Source organism: Ambystoma mexicanum, chromosome 7q (genome assembly GCF_040938575.1).
Source record: "Ambystoma mexicanum isolate Mex_15411 chromosome 7q, UKY_AmexF1_1, whole genome shotgun sequence".
In the NCBI taxonomy this organism is placed as follows: Eukaryota; Metazoa; Chordata; class Amphibia; order Caudata; family Ambystomatidae; genus Ambystoma; species Ambystoma mexicanum.
Genome location: NC_090941.1, coordinates 138,666,296 through 138,687,582, shown reverse-complemented (window position 1 = coordinate 138,687,582; position 21,287 = coordinate 138,666,296). Strand labels below are relative to the sequence as shown.

The 21,287-nt window shown below is 46.5% G+C and overlaps 1 protein-coding gene across 2 annotated transcripts in view; it reads left to right on the top strand.

Moving 5' to 3' along the window:
* Nucleotides 1-21,287, top strand: part of ABCC4 (ATP binding cassette subfamily C member 4 (PEL blood group)) — a 2,280,107-nt gene that overhangs the window by 1,790,175 nt on the left and 468,645 nt on the right. For both annotated transcript variants that reach the window (XM_069639145.1, XM_069639144.1), the window contains exon 22: nucleotides 9,936-10,055. In XM_069639145.1, coding sequence (XP_069495246.1) covers nucleotides 9,936-10,055 — 120 coding nt within the window. The remainder of the gene's footprint in view (nucleotides 1-9,935; nucleotides 10,056-21,287) is intronic.

Sequence of the window (21,287 nt, the reverse complement as noted above, 5' to 3'; positions counted from 1 at the left end):
CATAAGACTTCATCGACAGCGCTCCGTAGCAGCCTCAGTTCTTGATACTTACTTGAAATCTTCATTGATCGGGTCCCACAGCAACTGCAGCTCCTGAAACCGAGAAACTACATTAAGAGTCTGAAGTCCCCATTTAGAACGCACTTACCAGAACAAGCGGTCAGCCGGCTAGAATCCTGCAGGGTTGCCGCTTCAATCATTCTTTGTGCAGCGGCCCGATCCGGAACAGTATTTCGCGTGATCCACTCCCGCGCAAAGGAAAGGAGAATGAGACTTGTTAAAGTGCACTGCACCACCAGACGAGAACGAACCATACAAAAGAAGCTGCGCTTCGCAATGCAAGCTGCCAGGACTCTAATGCAGCCTTATACAAAGACTTACCTCAGCATCTCGTGCGCCGCAGCTGGCCTGGGCCACTACTCCCAGTGAAGCAACTGGAGTCGGATGCTTACATGGGACCTTCAGCCTTTCTTCTTTTAAACACGATGAGCACAACCGCCTGCTCTCTCGGGGAGAGTCGAGAGACCCATACTGAATACCTGTACTTACTTGTCCTTAGGTTTCCATCCAGACCCGGCTCGCACACCTTACCAGAGGCTCAGAATCCTACCGGGCCACTCCCAACCACACCAGTCTCTGGGCTACAACTCTTCAGTGGAAGAGTGGGGAAGAAGTAGTTTGGGTGTCCATCATAACCAGTCCATCCAGTGGGGGCAAGGCTTTGGAACAGACCGGACCAGGCACTCCTGCAGGGCACCAGAGGTAAGTGTTACAGCCCGTGGGAGGCTGGGAAGAGAGGCTGGGCCTTGATTGCGGATGGTGGCGTGGAGATGGTGGCTTAAGCCCTGACCCCAGGGCTCAAAGTTGGTGTCTTAAGCCATAGTCCCAGGGCATGGAAGTGGTGGCTTAATCCCCGGCCCCATGGCACAGAAGTGGCAGCTTAAACCCCGGTCCTTGGGCGCTGAGGTGGTGGCTTAAGCCCTGGACGGTGGCCTTAAGGCAAGCTGGTCAAGGCAGATCGTCCCGGGCCATCTAGTTCTTTCAGCTGGGCCTGACCGGCCATCTGGCTGGGCCCGATCTGTGGGGGCGGCTGGACCAGATGGCCTGAGTCGCGGCTGGCGCGGCTGACTCTTACATTTGTCTTCTGCCCGTCTCCATAAGTCACTGGTAAGTGTCTTCCTGTGGGCTGGCTGTGTGGTGCAGGCGGCGGATGCCTTCACTGCATCCTGACAGAGGCAGGGAAGACAGGTTGGGGCCTGGTTGTAGATGGTGGCTTAAGCCCCATCACTGGAGACCCAAGAACTAACACCAAAATTTCACATGCAATTTTATATCTTGGCATCTGCTATCAGAGATGCATCTGAATACTTTGGTCGACTGGTTTCTGCGATTTATTGTTGCATCACATTCTTCAGGACCTCAAACGCAATTAGTTTCTAGTGTTCTATATTGTTTCTTGGATCACATAGCAGGTAAGATATTCCACCTCTTTGCCAGATTCGAATCCTGCATAGAAGATCTAAACATAACAGACATTGGGCCTCATCAGGAGTTGGACGGTAGCCCTTAAATCCGGCAGTAACGTTATTAGCGCCACCAATACTGATCCGCTGGATCACGATGGTAAATCCTGCCGGCTCTATTTCAGCAAGTGCTTTTACAGCCCGCTGTAATAGCGCTGGCTGTAATAGCGCCGATAACACACAGCCCTATTACAGACCTGTCACAAGTACAGTACCAGCGCTATTAGTGTCGAACAAACAGCACTAATACCGCTGGAAATACCCACAGCCGCCTGCTGGAGGTAAATTAACCTAGGTGACCGGAATAAAGCCACAGGTGCAAACAATGCACACCAGAGGGCTACAAAAGACCACACAAGCCCCAAACACACTTCCCAACAACATGATACAATTTGTTGCAGGGAGCTTCGACATGAATTTCCACATGCTGTGCCTGGAGCTACAGAGGCTTGACAACTAGATCAGGGCACTGGAAGCAAAGGGGGTGGGGTGGGGGAGACCTGCCCCAGCAAGGGGTGCAGCCATCCCCAGGGTCAGGCCATCACCCTGGGCCCTGACTGATGGCCAGTTGGTAGCAGAGTACAGGCTGGACAGGGCTACTATCACCCAGCTGCTGGCCACAATTGAAAGGGACATTGGGAGCAGGATTGCCATCTGCACGGCCATGCCCCCGCTCATGAAGCTGGTTGCAGGCCTGCAGTTCCTGGGGACGGGCACCTTTCAGCACTCAGTAGCAATGATAAATGGCATGGCCCAGTCCACAGTTAGTGCAGTCCTGGGCCAGGTGGTGGATGCACTGCTGTGCCACTTGAACCAGCATATGGCACTGCCCACCACAAGGCACAGGTGAATGAACTGAAGGCACAATTCTATGGGATTGCACAATTGCCTAGCGTAATTGCAGGCCTGGACTGCACACATGTTGCACTGGTTGTACCTCAGGACCATGAGGCAGCGTACCGAAATCGAAAACCTTTCCATTCAATGGATGTCCAGATGACCTGTGGACCTGACCTCACCATCAGCCACTGCTGCGCCCGCTACCCTGGATCCACCCACAACTCCATGGTGCTGCACAACAGCACACTGCCTGCCTACATGGAGAGACACAGAGGAAAACGCACATGGAACCCTGCCAGAAATGCATGTCAAAGCAGAAGAAATGAAGGGGGGGACATAGCCACAGGAAGCCTTGCATGCCACCAGGAGCCACAACCGGCAGAGCACCAGTACCATGTACAGGGGGCACCTCCACACAGCCACCACACCTGGATCCACGTAAGGTGATGGACACACACTGCTGCAAACACTACAACAAATGGGACCACAACAACCAGAATGCACCTTGTCTGTGCTGCAGTGCTGCTCCACACCCCGACACCCAAGAGTCCACCCAGGGCACCACACAGGAATGCAAAATGAGAGGAACACACTGCCTATCCCCTAAAGCACTGTTGATGATCAGTAGTAAACACAGACATCAACATCCCAGAGAGAGTGACCCATGATTGCACATTAACATGCCTGAAAATCAAAATTGTGTCCATGATGCTAATTCTCCACCATCCACTGATACAGGCACATCAAAATACGAATGCCCGCTGTCCCTGAACAGCTAGTCATGATGATAGCTCCATCCTGAGGGTCTCCATGCCATGCACCACTGTGCCAAACACACACAGGGAGCGGTGCAGTTGGTAACCGGGCCAGAAGAGTCATGGCATCCCTTGCAGAGGTAACCCATGGAACATAACTACACCCTATTCCAAGTTGAAGTGGTTACATGACCATACATGATGAGTAGGAGTGGCACATACACCCCCATTTCCATCCATAGTGCATCCTCCACCTGCGCCACAGCAGTAATCCTATGTGAAGGCAACGGTCAGCCACCACAGGACAGCCCACTCAACCACACAGGGTGCATGTACAGGTCAGATGATGCATGGCATGAAACATGATTGATGTACACCAATCACCCAATCACATTGCGTGTACCTGTTGCACACAAGGACGACAACGGGGCATAGTGTAATAATGCTTATAGGTCTGATGTACTCATTTTATCCCATGCAGGTGACTCTGGATACCCGCATCTCCCAAGGCTGATGACCTCTGGACTCCTGTGTGGAATATCTGCACACCTGCAGAGCAAGCATACAACCATGCCTAAAGTAGGACATGCATCTGTATCGAATGGACCTTTGGACTATAGAAGGCACGATTCAGATGCCTGGCCCATACTGGAGGGGCACAAATGTATGCGCCGGACAACGTCAGGTAGATTGTCCTCACTTGTGCCATGCTGCACAACATCTGCTGCCGGAGGAATGTGCCACTACCCCCCGACGCAGACAGGCAACCCCCAGGAGATGACAGTGATGATGAGCATGGGGCCAGGGCTCTTGCACACAGGGATGGGAGGTTGGCCAGACAGGCGCTGATAGCCACTTTTTTTTAGCATGGTGAATGCGCACAAACCACGACCTGCACATGTAAAATAAAGAGCACTTGTACACAATCATGATTGTCCTTGCAATTTCTCAGGTTTCAACTCTTTATTGAATGTAAAACTAACCCCCAGCATACAGACCCCCCACCCAGTGCCAATGGGTCCATGTGTCCGGCCCTCAGGCCAACAGTGCAGTGTCCATCTAATGGAGACGTCGACGCTTCCCACGTGCACTGGCATCAGGTGACCAGTGTTGCAACTGATGCTGTAACCTCCACCTGGGTGACCCCTGTTGGGACCTCTCTGTGGGGGTGGTGGAGGTAGATGGCACAGATGCAGCCAACTGCAGCCGCTGGCAGAGCACATTGTTTGACTCTCGCATCTGTTCCGCATGTGCAGATTGTCTCACACAATTCACTGACTCGCTGGCCAAGCTCTGTGAGGGCCGCACTGCATGTCTCCACGGTCATATGTGTCATGTGCCATGCTTCTGGCTGCACTCCTAATTACACGGCTGCTGGCCTTGATGTACCGGTTGTGTGCTCAGCCCATGCCCTCGATCTTCTTCTGCCGTGCCTCTGATGTCCAGCCGTGCCATGACAGCGCTTGCAGGACCTGTTGCTGTGGCCCGGGCGCTGTCTTGTGGGGCTGCTGTGGATAGAGGAGCTGTGCTGTCTGGTGGGGCTGCTGTGGATGGAGGGCCTGCCCGCAGATGAGGCATGCCATGGAGTGTCCTCATCCGCCACTGGTCTGCATGCGCGGCAGCGTGCCCAGCCCTGCGGACTTGGGCTGTGCGTCTCCCCATGGTCAGGGGTCCCTTCTGGAGTGCCCATTTCATGCACCGGACTGTGAAACTGTGTCGGGGCATATGTAACCTGCTGCTCATCAGCAGTTGATGCTCCCTCCTCTGGGGTGGTTGCACTTGTGGCCACTTCCACCACATCATCCTGGTCAGCCCTGGTGGCTTGGGACCAACTTCATGGTGAGGCCCTGGTGGCTCGGGACCGGCTTGGTGGTGAGGCCCTGGTGGCTTGGGACCCACTTGGTGGCTTGGGATCACTTTGGTGGTGAGGCCCTGGTAGCTTGGGACTGCTGTGGTGGTGTGACACTGCTGCAGTGGCGTGAGTTGTGTCCTCCGCCTTGGTGTCTCCTACTGGGCCCTTTGCGGGGTGGTGGTGCTGGTGGAGGCGCGGCTGGGCAGACGTTGGGATGGCCCTGCTGCCTCGTCATTCACATTGGCCTCGGGTGATGCCTGCATGCCTATAGGGTACATAGGGTATGGCATGAGGAAGCATTCCCTCACATATTTTGGCATGCATTTCAGTACTTACAGGGGGTGGGGGGTTGCACAGAGCAGTTTGACTCACGCTTGGACCTGTCCTGCTTGCATTTTTGCAATTACTGTGGCTGGGTATTACTGTGGCTGGGTGCGTGAGGGGTGTGCACACTTTAAAATGTGTATTTCCAGTGGTGGCATGGCAGGGGGGGCATTGTTGGCCTGGCGATGCCATGTCTCGTATGCAAATGATGCACAGGCACAGCTGGCCAGGAAGGGGGGTGGGCTGGTACTACACACACCCACCTGGCAATGGGGCGATGCTGTGCCCCTGCCATAGCTGTGTATTGCATGGTGCTTGCATGTGTCCATTGGCTGCCCTCCCCATGACTCTGGCTCACAGGGGTGGCCTAGATGCACTGGAACATGGGTGCTGCCGTGGGTGCTTGTGGTCGCTCCCACCCACTACACTCCCTCACAATGCTCAGCTCTTGGTTATTCATACTGCGGGATTGAGTGGTGGCCTCTTCACATTGCAATTTGGCATGGGACGGGTGGTTGACTCAGCCTCCTGGGGGGCGGTGCTTGCCTCCGCTCCTCTCACTCTCTCGATGGAGGCTATGTCTATGAGGGTGGTGCACTGCTCCTCCCATATGGCGAGGTCCAGTGGTTGTGGTGGTGGACCTCCCCCAGTCACCATGCTGTGCTGTGCCAGGATGCCCCGGACATGGAGGTTCATCTCGTTGAACCTTTTGCGGCAGTCCTGGCCATCCCTGAGGACACAGCCTGCCGCAGTGATCTTTTCACTGATCTCTGCCCAGATATTGTTACGCCCCTGGGACCCCGTCTTCTTTTTCTGGGGCCCATATAGTTCTTCCTGGTGCACAATAACCTCCTCCACAAGTATTGCCAGTTCACTGTCTGAGAACTTGGGCTTGCACAGGCTAAACAGGGCAGACCTACCCCTCGCCCACTCCTGGTACATTTTCAGTGGATGGCTTCCAGGGGCTCTGATTTTCGGTGGATTCAGATTTCCAAAATGTCCGTCACATTGCTTCTCCCGTTCCAGCAGTGACGTATTTCTCGTAGCAGTATTAGTGCGCGCTATTTGCACATAATTGTATGAAGACAAAGGTACAAGAGATGCATGTATACCGAAGTGTTACATTTTAGTGCCAATTTTAACAAAAATCACCCAACAACTTAACACACCTGAAATTGAGTGGGGGCAGATTGTAAGTCAAAGCATTTAGCCCAGCAGTAGCAATGGTTTGTCATTGTTAATTATTTGTTGATCTTTCCCGTCATTTATCCTTTGTATGCTTAAAATAATACTGACAATCAATCAAAGCTGGCAACCTCATAACTTCTGCGTTCTGCAAGAAAACCACTGATATATCAAAATTCTTACCTTTGACGCGTTTGTAATCTGAAAGTCACTCTTTCACAATCCATATTTGCCATAACCTACTCACCACCAAAAGGTTGCTTACGACCTCCATTTTCTTACATTGGATATTCATTACCAATCTGCCTGCCAAGAGCAGCACCAAGAAGATTTGGCTACTGTCTGTGTGAGAAGAGTATGCCTACCCAACCAGTACCCTCAGACAGATAACCACTAGGTTATCCCGAAAGGTATGGCATTCTACTTCTATGAGAACTTGCAGTATCTCCGACCATACTGGCCTAATTTGGGTACACTCCCAAAATATATGTAGCAAGGTTACTGGCCCCACACTCTCCCAAGTTAATGTCAATTCTGGTGTACCGGCTTGAGAATAAATGTCCTAAATTGAACTTTTTATGTGTGGCTGCCCGTTGCTAGCAATGTTTCCAGGTATCTTCAACTAAGTAATTTCCTTATTCCACCTTTTGCATAGATCCAAAACATTATTTGGACTACAGCCCTCCCACGTGCTTGTATGTATATGAGATTTGCAGTCTTTTACCAGCAGTTGAGGAACTATACCTCTTCGAGTATCTAAGATATCCGGTAAATTGATCGTTCATATCCCTTCTTAAGGATTCTGAGTGATTAAAGTCTTCCACAGAAGAAAGGACATCATTCACTCTTTCTTAAACAGCTGGGGCAACATTTAAAAAAAACCTACCCTACTGATTAAAAGGTGGACCTCTGTTAGCCCTGTAAAAGGTGGTATTTCCAAAGATTGTTGCACCGAACCAGAGAAGAAGTGGATGCCGCTCCACGAAGTCCCATAAGGTTGTGGTGGCCCTTGAAATTGGATTTTCATGCAGAGTTGGTTGACAGTTTGCATTAGGTAACCAAACTATAATGCTCTGAGGGATCATATATATACTGTTTTCCATTTGCCACAACTATTTCTAATATTTTCTATCTGTCAGCACTCCATTCGAGCTGCATGAACGTTTCTCATCACTTCTGGATATTCCAGGCACCGCTCACTGATTTGCTTTGTCATAGGGGCCTCTGGGAGTCTAGGAATGCTCTCCCTCTGCCAGACCCAAAGCGGTACAGCATCTTCTCTATCCTCCATAACCTTTAGGTGGGAATCTGGATTGGAATCAATTTAAATAATAATATTTTGGGTAGGGAGTAAACTTTTTTTTAACTGCCTTTCATCCCTACTATGAGACATTTAGATGCCACCATTGCAGCAGATCATTATGTACCTCTGCTAACAAGGGGTCTTGATTAGACATTAGTACAAACCAATATTGGTTGAATGATGTTGCCCCACCAAACCCCCCCAAGTACTGGCCGCTAAAATCTTGTACCTTTTTCAACTTCCCTCCTTTCCTAACACAAAATTAAGAACTTTGAATTTGCTCAGGCTTATTTTCAAGATAGGGATCAGCTCAATTTGCTTTAGTTCGCCAGTGAAGGACCATATGGATATACTACGCTTGTTAGGTGATGCAGAACATGCTTAGCAATCATGTTTACTATGGTGACATCACCAATCCATGTTCCTGGTATATCACCATGCATCCTGTCTGGCCCTTTATGCAAAGGGCTCCATTGCTAGCACAAAAAAGTAGGGCTAAAGCCTCCATAGTATAACTGTATTTGATAAGTAACCATTGCCTCTTAACCTACTCATGGGATTACAATAATTTACCATAAGTCATTCAATGACTTTATATTTCCTTTTTAGGAGTCCCTAATCAACCGAATCAATCATATTCTTGCATCGAGCACCAAGAGCTTTGCCAGAGTTTTATGTTTCTTTTCTTATATCACTAGATGAAGGACCTGCCAATTGTTATCACCTATCTGCATCTCAGACATAAAACCTGCCAGATTGAGAAATGTGGACTATAATTCCTCTTGCCTAAATTCCAGGGCGCTTGCAAATAGTTCTGCATCTAGGGTCAGCAGCTCTGTCGCTGGTATGATGCACATTTCCTGACCCTTATACGGCTTCATAAATACAGTAATATGTACCTACATCATAAAGCAATTACCCTCCTTGATAAAACTTTGGCAACACTTGGAAAATTCCCTGTACAAATGGGCTGCATAACCCCATGTGGTCCCGGCGAGGCAGCGACTTGCTTTATAAAACTTAACATTTTTTATTAAAATGTTTTAATTTTATATTCTCTGTCACCTACTATTCATCAAGATACAGCTGAATGTATGACTTGTCTAAACGCTGGTTGTTCATGTAGATGTATAAAACTTCCAGACAGTGTTTTTATGCAAACTGCAAATGGGAATTTGTCAGTTGCTAATGTAACTCTTGAGCCTCTCTACTGCAGCTGCTTTGAGCACTCTCGGATGCATATCATTGGGCGACTGTGGCTATTTCGTCTGTGAGATATCTAGCTTTTGTTTCTTTGATGTGGTTTCTGTAAGAAGTTGTTATTATGAACAAAAGTTAAAGTACTAGAGTAGGGCGTTTGGTGCCAGAGTGTATCCTTAGCGTATAGTGCTTTCCATCCTCTTTTTAGAGCACCAGAGAACCATTAGGTGGTTTGTGTTGGCTTACTCTTTTAGTTAGTCCTAGCCTGTTTACAATGTCTACTGTTCTATCATGGTACTGCATAGCAAGTGTGTTAACATGTTATTTAAGAGAAGGTGAGTCATGCCAGAATTATCAAGAAGTTGCGGAAAAGCAAACCTTTAATGACCATCCTAATGTGGCTACCCTTGAATCCCTTCCTTTCATACACTAACCACAGCCTATTGTGCTACTTTTAGCTACTTTTAATCATGCCAAGATGAGGTTATGCCTAAAAGAAAGCACCTGCTACTGGGCTCCTACGTGCCACCGATCCTGCCACCTCTGCTTGTTTGATTGTTGAACTGACATGCTTATCTGGCGACATCACCAAGCTTCACATTACTTCATGACCTTCCTCTTACCCTCACACTATGTGTTCCCAGTAAAGCCCTGTTTAGCACTCCCTCCCAGCCTGTTGTGTCTACCTCTTGTCCTTTCTCCTTTTTATCCACTTGTCTACCTTAACCATAGTCTTGTAACAGGTCTACATTTGGCAGTCATCATATATTGGTTAAAGATTCCAGTGACCATGTCTGTTTCAACTAACTGATATTGCCTCTGTTTTGTCACCTGTTTTAACGTATGGCAATCGTTTTGTTCTTATTGCTATATCAATCCAATGAGGTAACTAAAGCTTAAACGTCGGGTGCATACTAGAGAAACATGCATAAATTGTTACCTTTGCTTTTCAGCGCGAAGCCCCGTCTTCTCTCACTTGTCGTCCTCACTTCAGGGGCTTTGGACTATCCGGGCTTTCAAGTCTGAGAAACGATTCCAGGAGTTATTTGACGCTCAACAGGATCTTCATTCAGGTGTGTGACAGGTGGAAACTTTGTGTTTTTTTTAATTATCTGAAAGTGTGGTGATAACCATTATGCATTGTGAAGAGAATGGGCATAGGTTTAGGGCAGTGTGCTAGAAATAACAATAGAAGCTAAATAAAGGAGAGCAGGAAGGATGAATAAAAAAGTATGGCATTTACCTGCAATTACTTAGATTTCTCTAGAGATATAATTTGAAGAACTTGGAAATTAAGCAAGAGATTTGGCAGCACAATAAAAACAAGTACTGGCAATGCCAACTGTTTGGGCTTTTGTGGTGGGATGGGAAAGGGACTTGCCAGGCACAGCCATTGTCAAATTAACTGGCCATTGATGGTAACAGGTGCAAATTCGTGGGAGTAAATTGTGCATCTAATAGCAGAATCTGGCAAATGCCTAATACTTTTACACAACCAAACTCTTGGCTTTGCCAGCGCTTGTTTTTAACAGGACTTCAGTGAAGGATACGGAGAGTGCTTATAAAATAGAGTGGCTGAAGGGAGTCCTGGTTAGGACACTTTCTGCAGTTGCTGTGTCTCATGGCGTCCTGTGTTTTCCTGTTGCTGAAGGCCTGACTGAGAATGAGGTCACTTCAGTGTGCCCTTCAGATCTGAGTGGTTATCAGGCAGCATGACTGGCCTCCTTCACGTACCAAGCAGGGTCTCGCAGGATCTCCTTTGGTGGTCCCACACAGAGAACTTGATGGTAGAAAAAACTTGTTGACAGGTGTGGCCAGAAGCGGCTTTGATCATGGATGCCTCCTGGTGAGTGAGCTCTGCTCCCCAACAGAGACAAACCTCTGTTAAAAGCCTGTTGCCGCTGAGGGCCATCAGACTAGCGCCCCTCTATTGTCCTGATCATGACGGACACTAGAGGAATGCTTAGGGTCACTACCCCTGCACAGGGAGGCAATACAACTCTGGTTTTGGGTGTTACAGAAAAAGATCTCCTTGTCAGCAGTCCTCCTAGCCAGAACGGACAACAGGACAGCAGATGCTCCGAGCAGGCAGGGCACGGTCTCCCATGGGTTGGCTCAGAAATGTTCACCTTCTTGGGAACCCCTCAAGTGGATCTGTTAGCTTCCAGTTCCAACGGGAAGTGTGAGCTGTTCTCCTCAAGGGAATTTCCCCTGAGAGGGGCACTGGGAATAAGTTTGTGGTGGACTGGAATTTATACACATTCCCACCAATCCCCATCATCCCTCATGTTATCAGGAGTTTAAGGCTTTTTGGGACGAACATGATCCTAGTTACCCCCAACTGGACCAGGAGTTTGTGGTACCCAGACCTTCTGGACATGGCCATCTGCCTTCCATGGCTTGTTCCTCCGAGAACAGACTTGATCTCACAAGCGGGGGGCCTGGTTCTCTACCCTTATATGGACACCCTGAATCATCACACCTGGCTTCTGAGAGGTTGCGATACAAAGTTTGGGACCTTCCCAAAGGCGTCATAGAGGTGTTGTGTTCAGCCAGATGGTTGGCAACTAAGGCTCTATATGTAGCTGTTGAAAACGTTTTTGGAGTCAGTGCAGAGCTAATGAGACCCTTATCTTTGAAACACACCTACGGTACTGTATTTTCTTTTACACCATGCCCGACTATGATAAAGGAATAGTTGCCAGCACTTTCCATTTTCAAGCTTATGGCAGAACAAGGATCGTACCTTGCGATGCCTATTGTAATAGAATTTCTTTAAGTTCTCACCAATACATTCGGTCTGGCTCATTTCATTGTGCCACCATGGTATTTAAATATTTACCCGACTTACCTGATTGGAGCTCCCTTTGAGCCGATATAGTCGTGTTTGCTTAGGCTCTTTACGTAAATAAATATATTTTTATGTGGGGAGCGAATTGCAAGTCCTATCCAGGAAACCCCCATTCACAGTATTTTCTTATGACCTTTCTTAAGGTTGTATTCTACAGACATTCCTTTCTCAGGTGGTCTTTGAGTTTCATATATCTCGAAAAAAGGTACATGTCAGTGTTTTACCCTCCTCATCCATTCATGGAGAAAGAAAGGTTTCACAGATTAAACCCAAAGACGATATTACGTTTTTATATCAGTAGAATAAGGAATTTCTAAACAGAGGATCAACTTTTCATATGCTGCACTGGTCCTAGACTAGTTAAATACGTAACAAAGGAGACCTTATCAAGATGGCTAATCCTATTGGTCTTTTAATGCTACTCCATTAAAGGGAAGGGGATTCTCGAGTGGTTTAGAGCACAAGCAAATAGAGTGATGTCCCATTCTTCACCTCTTCAAAGAAAAGTTCCATTGTTGGACATCTGCCAGGCCGATACATGGCTCTTGTTAAATACTTTCACACAGCATTACTGCCTGAATGCTCTGTCTGGTCAGGATGCTCGTTTTGGTAGGGCGGTTTTACAAACTTTCCAGATTTGATCTGCACCTCAGGATTTGCTTTCCCCCCCCTCTAGCATCGCCACACTGCTATGGGAGTACGCCTAAGAGGAATCTTTGGGAGGACACAATCCATTAGAACAATAAATTACCTCTTTCTGGTGGGCATTCCTCCCACAGATTCCTCATGACCCTCCCATTCTGGCCCTCTGATGAAGAGCTCTCTCTTTCACTCTCAACAATGTTCATGTTAACAAATTCCCCAATGCTGCTGAGCACGGGGAAAAATAACTGAGGTCATAGGCCATGGAGTGAGCTACTTATACTGATGCTGACGTCACATTCAGCCTTTAAGAAGGAATGCACTGAGGGTTCTCGGCGTCAATATCACATGTCACCCCCTGTTCAAAATGTTTCAGAGATCTGCTAAAGTAGGAATAATATATCTAAGAGGAGGAATCTGTGGGGGCTGGGGGGACATCCATCAGAAAGGACATTACCAGAGGTAAATAACTTGTTTGTTTAAGAGCAGAGCTATTATGGATTGGGAAATATGTGACTAAAGGGCAATTCAGGGAGTAATTATGTTTGTAATACAGGCATAGTGATTTCCCCACTGGATATAGTAAAACACAAATAGGCCGTGAAGGCACACAGAAACACTGCAATGTGGTGTGAGGTAAGATGGGATGTGTCAGTAACAAATCCTCTAGCTTTTTATTGTCCACCCCTGAATATGTGTTTCTCCTATGATCCTGCTTTGGGGCTGTCATTGCTAGAAACATGTGTCTTAGAGAGGCTCAAATTCACTTCACTGATGCGGCCCGACTAGGCCGAAACACCTGTCTGGGGTTGTGGATGGTACTCTTATTCGGAGGAGATTTTCCTTGTATTTCGGTTCTGGACTGCCCTTGTGGGTGGGACAAAGACTGATAGGCAAATGGATATGTCTCCTCTGTGAAGGGTGCAGTGAGCTAAAACGTGGCTGTAGACCCTCCTGAGTGGAAGAAATTCCATAGAATAGGGTATTTGACACATGTTAGTCTCTATACAGGGGCTCCCACAATCCTTTGTAACTAAGAGGACATGAATACTACATCTGACCAATTAATACAAACTACAACCAGTCTGATGTACAATTCTGTCACAAACATGGATGCACAGATTCCCAACCCAATGTTTCACTGTGTGAAACGGAACAGAGGCACAGAGTTTGTCTGAACTCTTAATGTTTATGTCAGGCTGCAGAGTGCCATCTATTAATAGCTTGTGGTAGTGCATTCCCACACATCCAGTCTTGGTGCCCAAGTGCACAATGCTGCTTATTAGAGGCTTGCACTACTGGACTTACTTGGACGGTTCAAAACAGTGTGACATTAAGAGATTTATGGACAAGCGTGACACAAGTTGAGTGTAGGGGAGGCATGGTATCACAAGTATTACACTGACACAAATGGTACAATTTGTAAAACCTTTATTAACGTTTCTGGGTTTGGAAAAACTCCTACTTTGCCCTATAACTAGGATGGCAGTAGTCTTGACATTTAAATAATAAATAAAACAGTCCTAGTTGAGTCTGTCAAATCAAAATGGCCTATGCTAACAAAACCTAATGCCTGCCCTATCTCTTGTACAAAAAGTACATAAAGGAGACATGTATGTAAAGAAAAATCATTGTTCAGATATGAAGAATAAATGTGGCTGAATCAGCTCTCATCCTCATGTTAGTCAGCACAGAGTAAGGCGGTCCCCGCAGCCAGCGAATGGCTTTTCCAGAGGCTGGAATAATCCTGGTGAGTTGGCGGGCTTAGTAGTCCAAATCCGTCTGATGGAGTGAAGCTTGGCAGATGGGAAGTTGTTTAAACAGTCAGAGTTAGTTTTCGAGATGAGATAGAACAGTGACCAATTCGGCAGGCAAAGACAAGTCGTTTCAACAGTCTGGGTTTGTTTTTGAGATGCGGCAGGACAATGACCAATTCGGCAGGCAAAGGCAAGTCGAGCAACAGTCCGGGTTAGTTTTCAAGGTAGGATAGAACCAAGGGGCAAGGAGAAGGACAAGGTATGAAGTGAAGCAAGAGATCAGGATCAATGCAAAACAGGAAAGAATACGAAGCACCTGGATTTAAACAAATCAGAAGCGCAGAGTTCTGGAAAAACACAAGCTAAATACCTGTTACTGGGGAGACGTGAACCCACCCCCCCAACACGTCGTACGTTGGAACGTAACGGGCGCCAGAGTCGCCATGGCAACCTCCAGGTTGTTTGTAGGTTGTATCGAGAGCGTGGTGGTGGGATTACGTGTGGATGGTTGCAGAGACTTGCAACAGGCACGAGCGATGTAGCTTGCCTTGTTCGCGGAGGGGGCGAGAAATAGGAGTTGTAACTAGTCTTGTACCCTGAATATTGGTGCCCCTGCAGGGTCTAGAATAAGCACTGGTTGGAATTCTGATTACTCCCGCTCTCCCCAGGGACGGAATCCTGACACTGGCGTTGTTGAAACACAATGCAGCCTTCTGCTTTGGGATTTGGGCTTCTCCACGTATCTTTTGTGGCCTTTTTGAGGCAACAATCTCCTGTGGGGAACCCCTGGGGTTTTCGACCCGCTGCTCTCGTCCCTTGGTCTGTCGCTCTGGTCCAGTAGGTTTGCTTTTGCCCCAGAAGTTCTGCTCTACCTCGTGTTCCACCTTGCTCAGTGTGTGTCTCTATGTTCTGCCTTTTATCGTGTGAGGAGTGCAAATTATTATCGGTTGCATGTCCCCAAAGTCAAGTGCTCGATCAGCGGGACATGTCCAGCGTGATGTATAAGAGTGAGTCTTGCCATTCTGTCGCCCCACCTCGGCCCAGTACTCATGCAGAAAAGGGGGCAGCCGGGGCAAAATAGGATGTGTTAAGTGTCTCACTATCGGCTGCATCACCCCTAATCCCTGAACACCCCCCACCCAGGTGATCCTCCCGCACTGGTCCACCCCCAGGAACTGGATCCAAGAGCGATGGTCGTGTCCTGGCAACCTGGATGACAAGTCCCGAGGACCAGTGGGTGGGACACCCTTTGGTTTCTCACAGTAGGTCGTCTGTTGTTACTTGTGCAAGACTTCAGAGTACCACCATTTAACCATGTGTCATACTTGACTGCTGTAAACATGTGTTAGTGACAAATTACTTATTACCACCAATAAATGGACTACAGTACTGTGACAACCTTGTACATTAAATGTTGGTGCCCAACTGCTCGATGTTAAAGCCTGCGATAAAGTATTCCTGTTCACCAATTGCTGGTTCCTGGCTCCACAGTACTGCACAATGTCATGATACATAGATTAGAAATGGTGGCTCACCCACGCAGATCAAAATGTACGCCTCACAAAATATTTGTCAGTGTTTAGCAGCACTTAATAGAGCGGCCTTCTCTTTTTCTAATTAATAAGGTGAAATATGAATCCGGCACATAGGTAACCCACTATCAGTGCTCTGCAAAAGAGTATAAAAAATAACAAAGCTCAGATGCATAGTCCTGTGTTTCACCTGGACAAAGGTGTCAGAAGGGTAAAATTGCACATTTGCATCACTTGTGCCAGACAGTGCAGTACCACCTACTAGCCATGTGTGGTATTGGACTGCTGCAGGCATATGTTAGTGCCGGATTGCATAGCATCACTAATGAAAGGCCTATGGTATGGCAACCTTGTACATCTATTGTTTAAAGCCTGTGATAATATACTAGTGAGAAGCTCCAAAGTATTGCACAATGCCATGGTGCATATATTAAAATGGTGGCACACCCACGCACATCAAAATGGCCCCTTGCCAAACATTTGTCAGTGTCTGGCAATGCAAAGGGCAGGCGGTGTTTGGCGCTGCAGGTGAATGAGTGACTCCTCAGTTGAATACCTGGCGTACGATCGTCTTGCGCCTATGTCTGTGCAGTGAGACACACGTGAGGGATACATTTAAAGTGGATCTGACCAGGGTCTGGGAAATCTAAATAAGAGGAAGTGCTACTGGTTGAAGCCGTTGACTCCAAATTGTGGAGGACATGCTTGTCTTCACAATACCAATACAAGCCGAAGCATAGAGACAAGTGAAAAATTGATGCCTACTCAATTGCACTTTTTGAAGACTTCGGCATATCAGCGGTACCTTACACCAAAGTTGTTTTGTCCAACTTCTGATGAAAACTATGCCAAGTCTGCACCTCTTACAACGTACAAGCGTCTGAAGAAAACCCCTTTGCCATCAAAGAGGGTTGAAACATGTAGGGTAGAGTCAGATAAAAAGGACATAGTGGAATAAGGGTCCACAGTGGTAGGCATTAAAGAAGAGATTTTTTACTATATTATCATTCAGCACACACATTGGTGGTGCTCTTCTGAGATAGGTGCTTTAATGTGAACCATAATCAATTTGAATGTTGTGATTTTCTATTTATTAATGTTGTCATTTTGTCTAGTAATTTGTATATATGCGTGTTATGGTACTTTTGCTCTCCCTTTATTTAGGTATCATTTTACATATGTTAGCAATGTCTAATTGTCTTTAAATGTAATTACAACAATAAAATAGTGAGACAAATGTAATACCACCCGTTGTTTTAGGGTATATTTGTTTTCCCAAGAATTCTGCTAAAATACTTTAGGTGGTAGGCCACAGACACAAGGCTCATTCGACGTTGTCATTGCATTCTGGAATAGCATGCTCCCTTTACAAAAGAATGAGAATATATATAAAAACAGCAAATTGATGGAATAAATATCAATGCACCAGGGAGGGTAGAGTAAACAAGCTCTTACAGGAAACATTCTACAACTCTAGCCCCAATTTAGACAGCAGCCTAGGCCTTCACAATATGGCCTATGCCATAAGAAGCAGATTTGCTCATGTTTCAGGAAGTTGCAAGCTTCTTCTTTGTATTGCACTTCCCCCTCTTTAACTGTATCCGATATTTTAGTATTGATTGGGGGAGAGCTGTACTGCATGTTTTTAATGTTAAGCCACACATTACTTGTGCTAGACGGCATAGCGCCAGCTATTACCCACAGATGGTGCTGGACTGTACAAGAAGCAAGGACAAAGATGCACCTAAAAGCAGAATTAATTCATTTATTCAACTTATCTCTCCTGTGAGGTCCCAGAGGGCGCCCTCACTTTCTTCTCACCAACATCCTCTACTCACGTGGTCAGGGAAGGTCCATCGCACTTAGATCCCAACCCTGGGGGTGGATATGCGAGGGAGGGTCACCTGGGTAGAGGTGACTTGGGGAATGGAAGGGTTATGTCCTTGGGTGAGATGCAGTATCCCCCATTTCCATTCCATGACCAGTCCAAGCAGCCTTTATGGGAATATAGTTACCCTTTTCCCTTCTCTTCCTTCCAGGATAACTCTTGAAAATGCCATCAATATAGGGATACTAGGAAGAAGGTGAAGAAGATGTCTGGGAGTAAGACATGGGATCCCCCTGTTCCTTGTGATAACCAACCTTACCCTCTCCTTTATAGGCTGTTGCCAATCACTTACCTTGATTTCCCCTCATTCATACCACTCTAGTACTGGGACCAGGAAGAGGCGACTAGGAGTGGTACACACAAATGTCTTTTCACCACTCTGGTAATGAGACAACAAAGAGGCCTGAAGACTGTTGTGAGGGTCAGCCATGTCCAGAGTACACCGCTAACTATGGTCAGGCAACTGGACTTGATGACTCACACCTGCAATCTACTTAATAGGTGGAGCCGACAATCAGGAAAGGGAGACCAGCAGGAGAGAAGCCAGGCCGAGCATGTTGGGCTTGCAAGGAGAGAAATCCTGTCGAGAAGGAGGCTGCTGAGGAGGGTCCTGCCTGCCAAAGACCCAGGAGAGACTGCAATGCCGAGGTACAAGCAGGCTGTGGGATGGTCTTAGTGGTTAGGCCTCACTGGTCGAGTGCCCACAGCAGAAGCTGTGGGGCATGGAAGAGACCCTATTGCAGCAACCTACCAGCAGCATCCACGAGAGGCGAGCAGAGCTGCCGGTAACTCACCGAAAGAATTACACGGTGCGTGTGTGGCTCGCAATACTAAGGAGATGTGCATGTGGAGCAGGAGAAGAGGAAAGAAGCCACTCGGATGATCCACCAGGAACCAGTGAGTGATCAAAAGGGTACATTCGTACCGGGGCGCGCCTCGAGGCTACTACAGGGCAAATGTAATTGCAGAATGAATTAAATTAGATATGCAAGTTAAAGTGAACCCAAAGCGAGGGGCTGAAGTGAACAATACGAACAGGTTGAACTGTAAGTTAAAGATGAATTAAGAACTATTGAATACCGAACTAAAGGAAAAGTTTGATTATCCTATGAATGCAAAAAAGGGGAAAGAGGGTATAACCGTATGGTTGGTGCACTCAAGCCCTTGAATCTATTGTTGAGGCTGGCAGCATAGCCATCAGAGGGGGGTTGAAACCTCGCCCACCCATAATCAAAGAGTAAGAACTAATTGTGATGCAATTCGCGCTCAGCCAATTAATTCAATAGTATGAAAACACTGATGAATAATAATTGTCTTGGAAATATATAAACAAAGTCCATTTGATGTTTTTGCTGCATGCTTTTAATCTTATGTTCAGCCTAACATAAGATTAAAAGCATGCAGCAAAAACATCAAATGGACTTTGTTTATATATCCAGGAACATTATTATTCAACAGTATTTTCATACTATTGGATTAATTGGCTGAGCGTGAATTGCATCACAATTACTTCTTACTCTCTAATCCTATGAATGCGAGGAATGTTTGTGTGAAGCACACGTTACATGCATTGGAAGGCAAAGAAAAAATATTATGAAATACAAGGCAAAGTAAGTAATGAACATTATTGAAGAGCGTGAAAGTAATGTGGGGTAGGAAAGAGAGCACCACCGAGTGAACTGTATGAAAGAACACATTGTGTCAAAGCCAAGAGACTGGCAAGGAGGAAAACACATTGTGGCAAAGGCGAAAGACTGGTGAGGAGAAAGACAAGTGAATGTGAACCAGAACACAGATGCAGTTACAGAAAAACCTGTGTGGGTAAGAAAGCTTAGGGTTATCGGTTGCGTGACCTGTAATGGGGGACCGTGTGGTCCGACAACTGCGCCTAGACCGAGGATAACTTATCTGTGAAAGACAAGAAAATATACAGATAATAAATCTGCATGTATGAAAGAGATTGCTGAAGTGAAGCAGAAGAAAGCAATCTGTGTGAACTGTCAATGAATCAGAAAGAGTGTAAAGTTGACCTGGAACTGGTTTTGAATATTAAGAGATTGAAACTGCGTGAGTTGACAAGTTGATGTCTTGGAGCAGGAAACCCCAAGACCTTGTAGGTTTTGGTGGCGCCTTAGGAAAAGAGAACCCTGAGGCCTCAACAGAAGTCAAGACCTTGTAGGTTTTGGTGGCGCCTTAGGAAAAGAGAACCCTGTTTTTCGCCTTGGGGGAGGGAATCCCAAGGCCCCTTTTTGAATTCTGTTTTCTCCTTGGGGACGACAACCCCAAGACTGTTTTGAGATTACTTTGAACTTTGGGAAGGGAACCTTGAGATTTCTACACCTGTGTTGTCTTGGAGAAGGGAATTCCGAGACCCTTTTTGGAACTGTGTTGTTTTCTTGGGGGAATGAATCCCGACACCCGTTTGGAACTGTGTTGTTTTCTTCGGGAAGGGAACCCCAAGATCCTTTTGGAACAGAATTGTCTTCTTGGGGAAGGGAACCCCAAAATATTTTGTAACTGTCTTGAACTTGGAGAAGGGGAAGGGGAGTCGGCAAGAAAGCCAAGAGCTGGAAGAAGCTCTGAAATTTAGTTTGAAACACTCCTTCATTTTTTGTTGACATCCCTAGTTGTGAGGGCAAGTATAGATTTTGGGCACATACAGACATTTAAGTTAAGCTTACTGACTCAGACTATCCTTAGTTTCTTTTACGTAGGGAAAACCCACATTAGCATAGGGCAATCTAGACCTTCAACCATCCTGACATTTAAGTTAATAAAACTATTTTCTTTGAACTTTGAATCTGTCGTCTGTGTCTTGCTTCATGATGTCTTCACACTCCAATATGTGAACAGTTCCACTAGCAGCATAAAAGTGAATAAATAATTGTACCAGACATAACCCCTTTAAGGCAACATTCAGCACATGTACAAAAGAATACAAATATGTAGTTGCAAAAATATAAATGAAACGAACAGGTAAACTGGAAGAGCTCTTACAGACAGCATTCTACAACACTAGCCCTAATTTACACGGTAGCCTAGGCTTTTACAAAATGTCCGATCGTATGCACCCAGAAGCCATTTTGGTCATTTTTCGTGTAGTTGTAAGGTTTTACATAGGTGCATATGTCCCTTTTTAATTTGATCTGCTATTTTAGCATGGGATAGAGGGAGGGCAATATTGCATCATTTTTGTTAACTTAATCTGCTATTTTAGCATGGGATAGTGGGAGGGCAATATTGCATCGTTTTTGTTAACTTGATCTGCTATTTTAGCATGGGATAGAGGGAATACAATATTGCATCGGTTTTGTAATTAAAAAAAATATTTGTCTGTGTTTAGCCATGTATTTCTTGTGCCAGACTGCACAAAACCACTTATGGTGCTGATGTAAAAGAGGCATGGAAATATAAAACATTTAAAAAGCTTAATGCAGCAAATAAAAATGTGTCCCCAATGCAGACAGTTACACTAGCAGCACTAAAGTGAAGAAAAAAACATTCTGTACCAGGCAGCATGAACACAACACTTACCTTAACTTTACAAAACGTATTGTCATGATGCCTACCCCCGGGCATCAGGACCAAGCCCATCTGCTCCGGAAGCAGGCATCCAGATACTTACTAAAACCCCA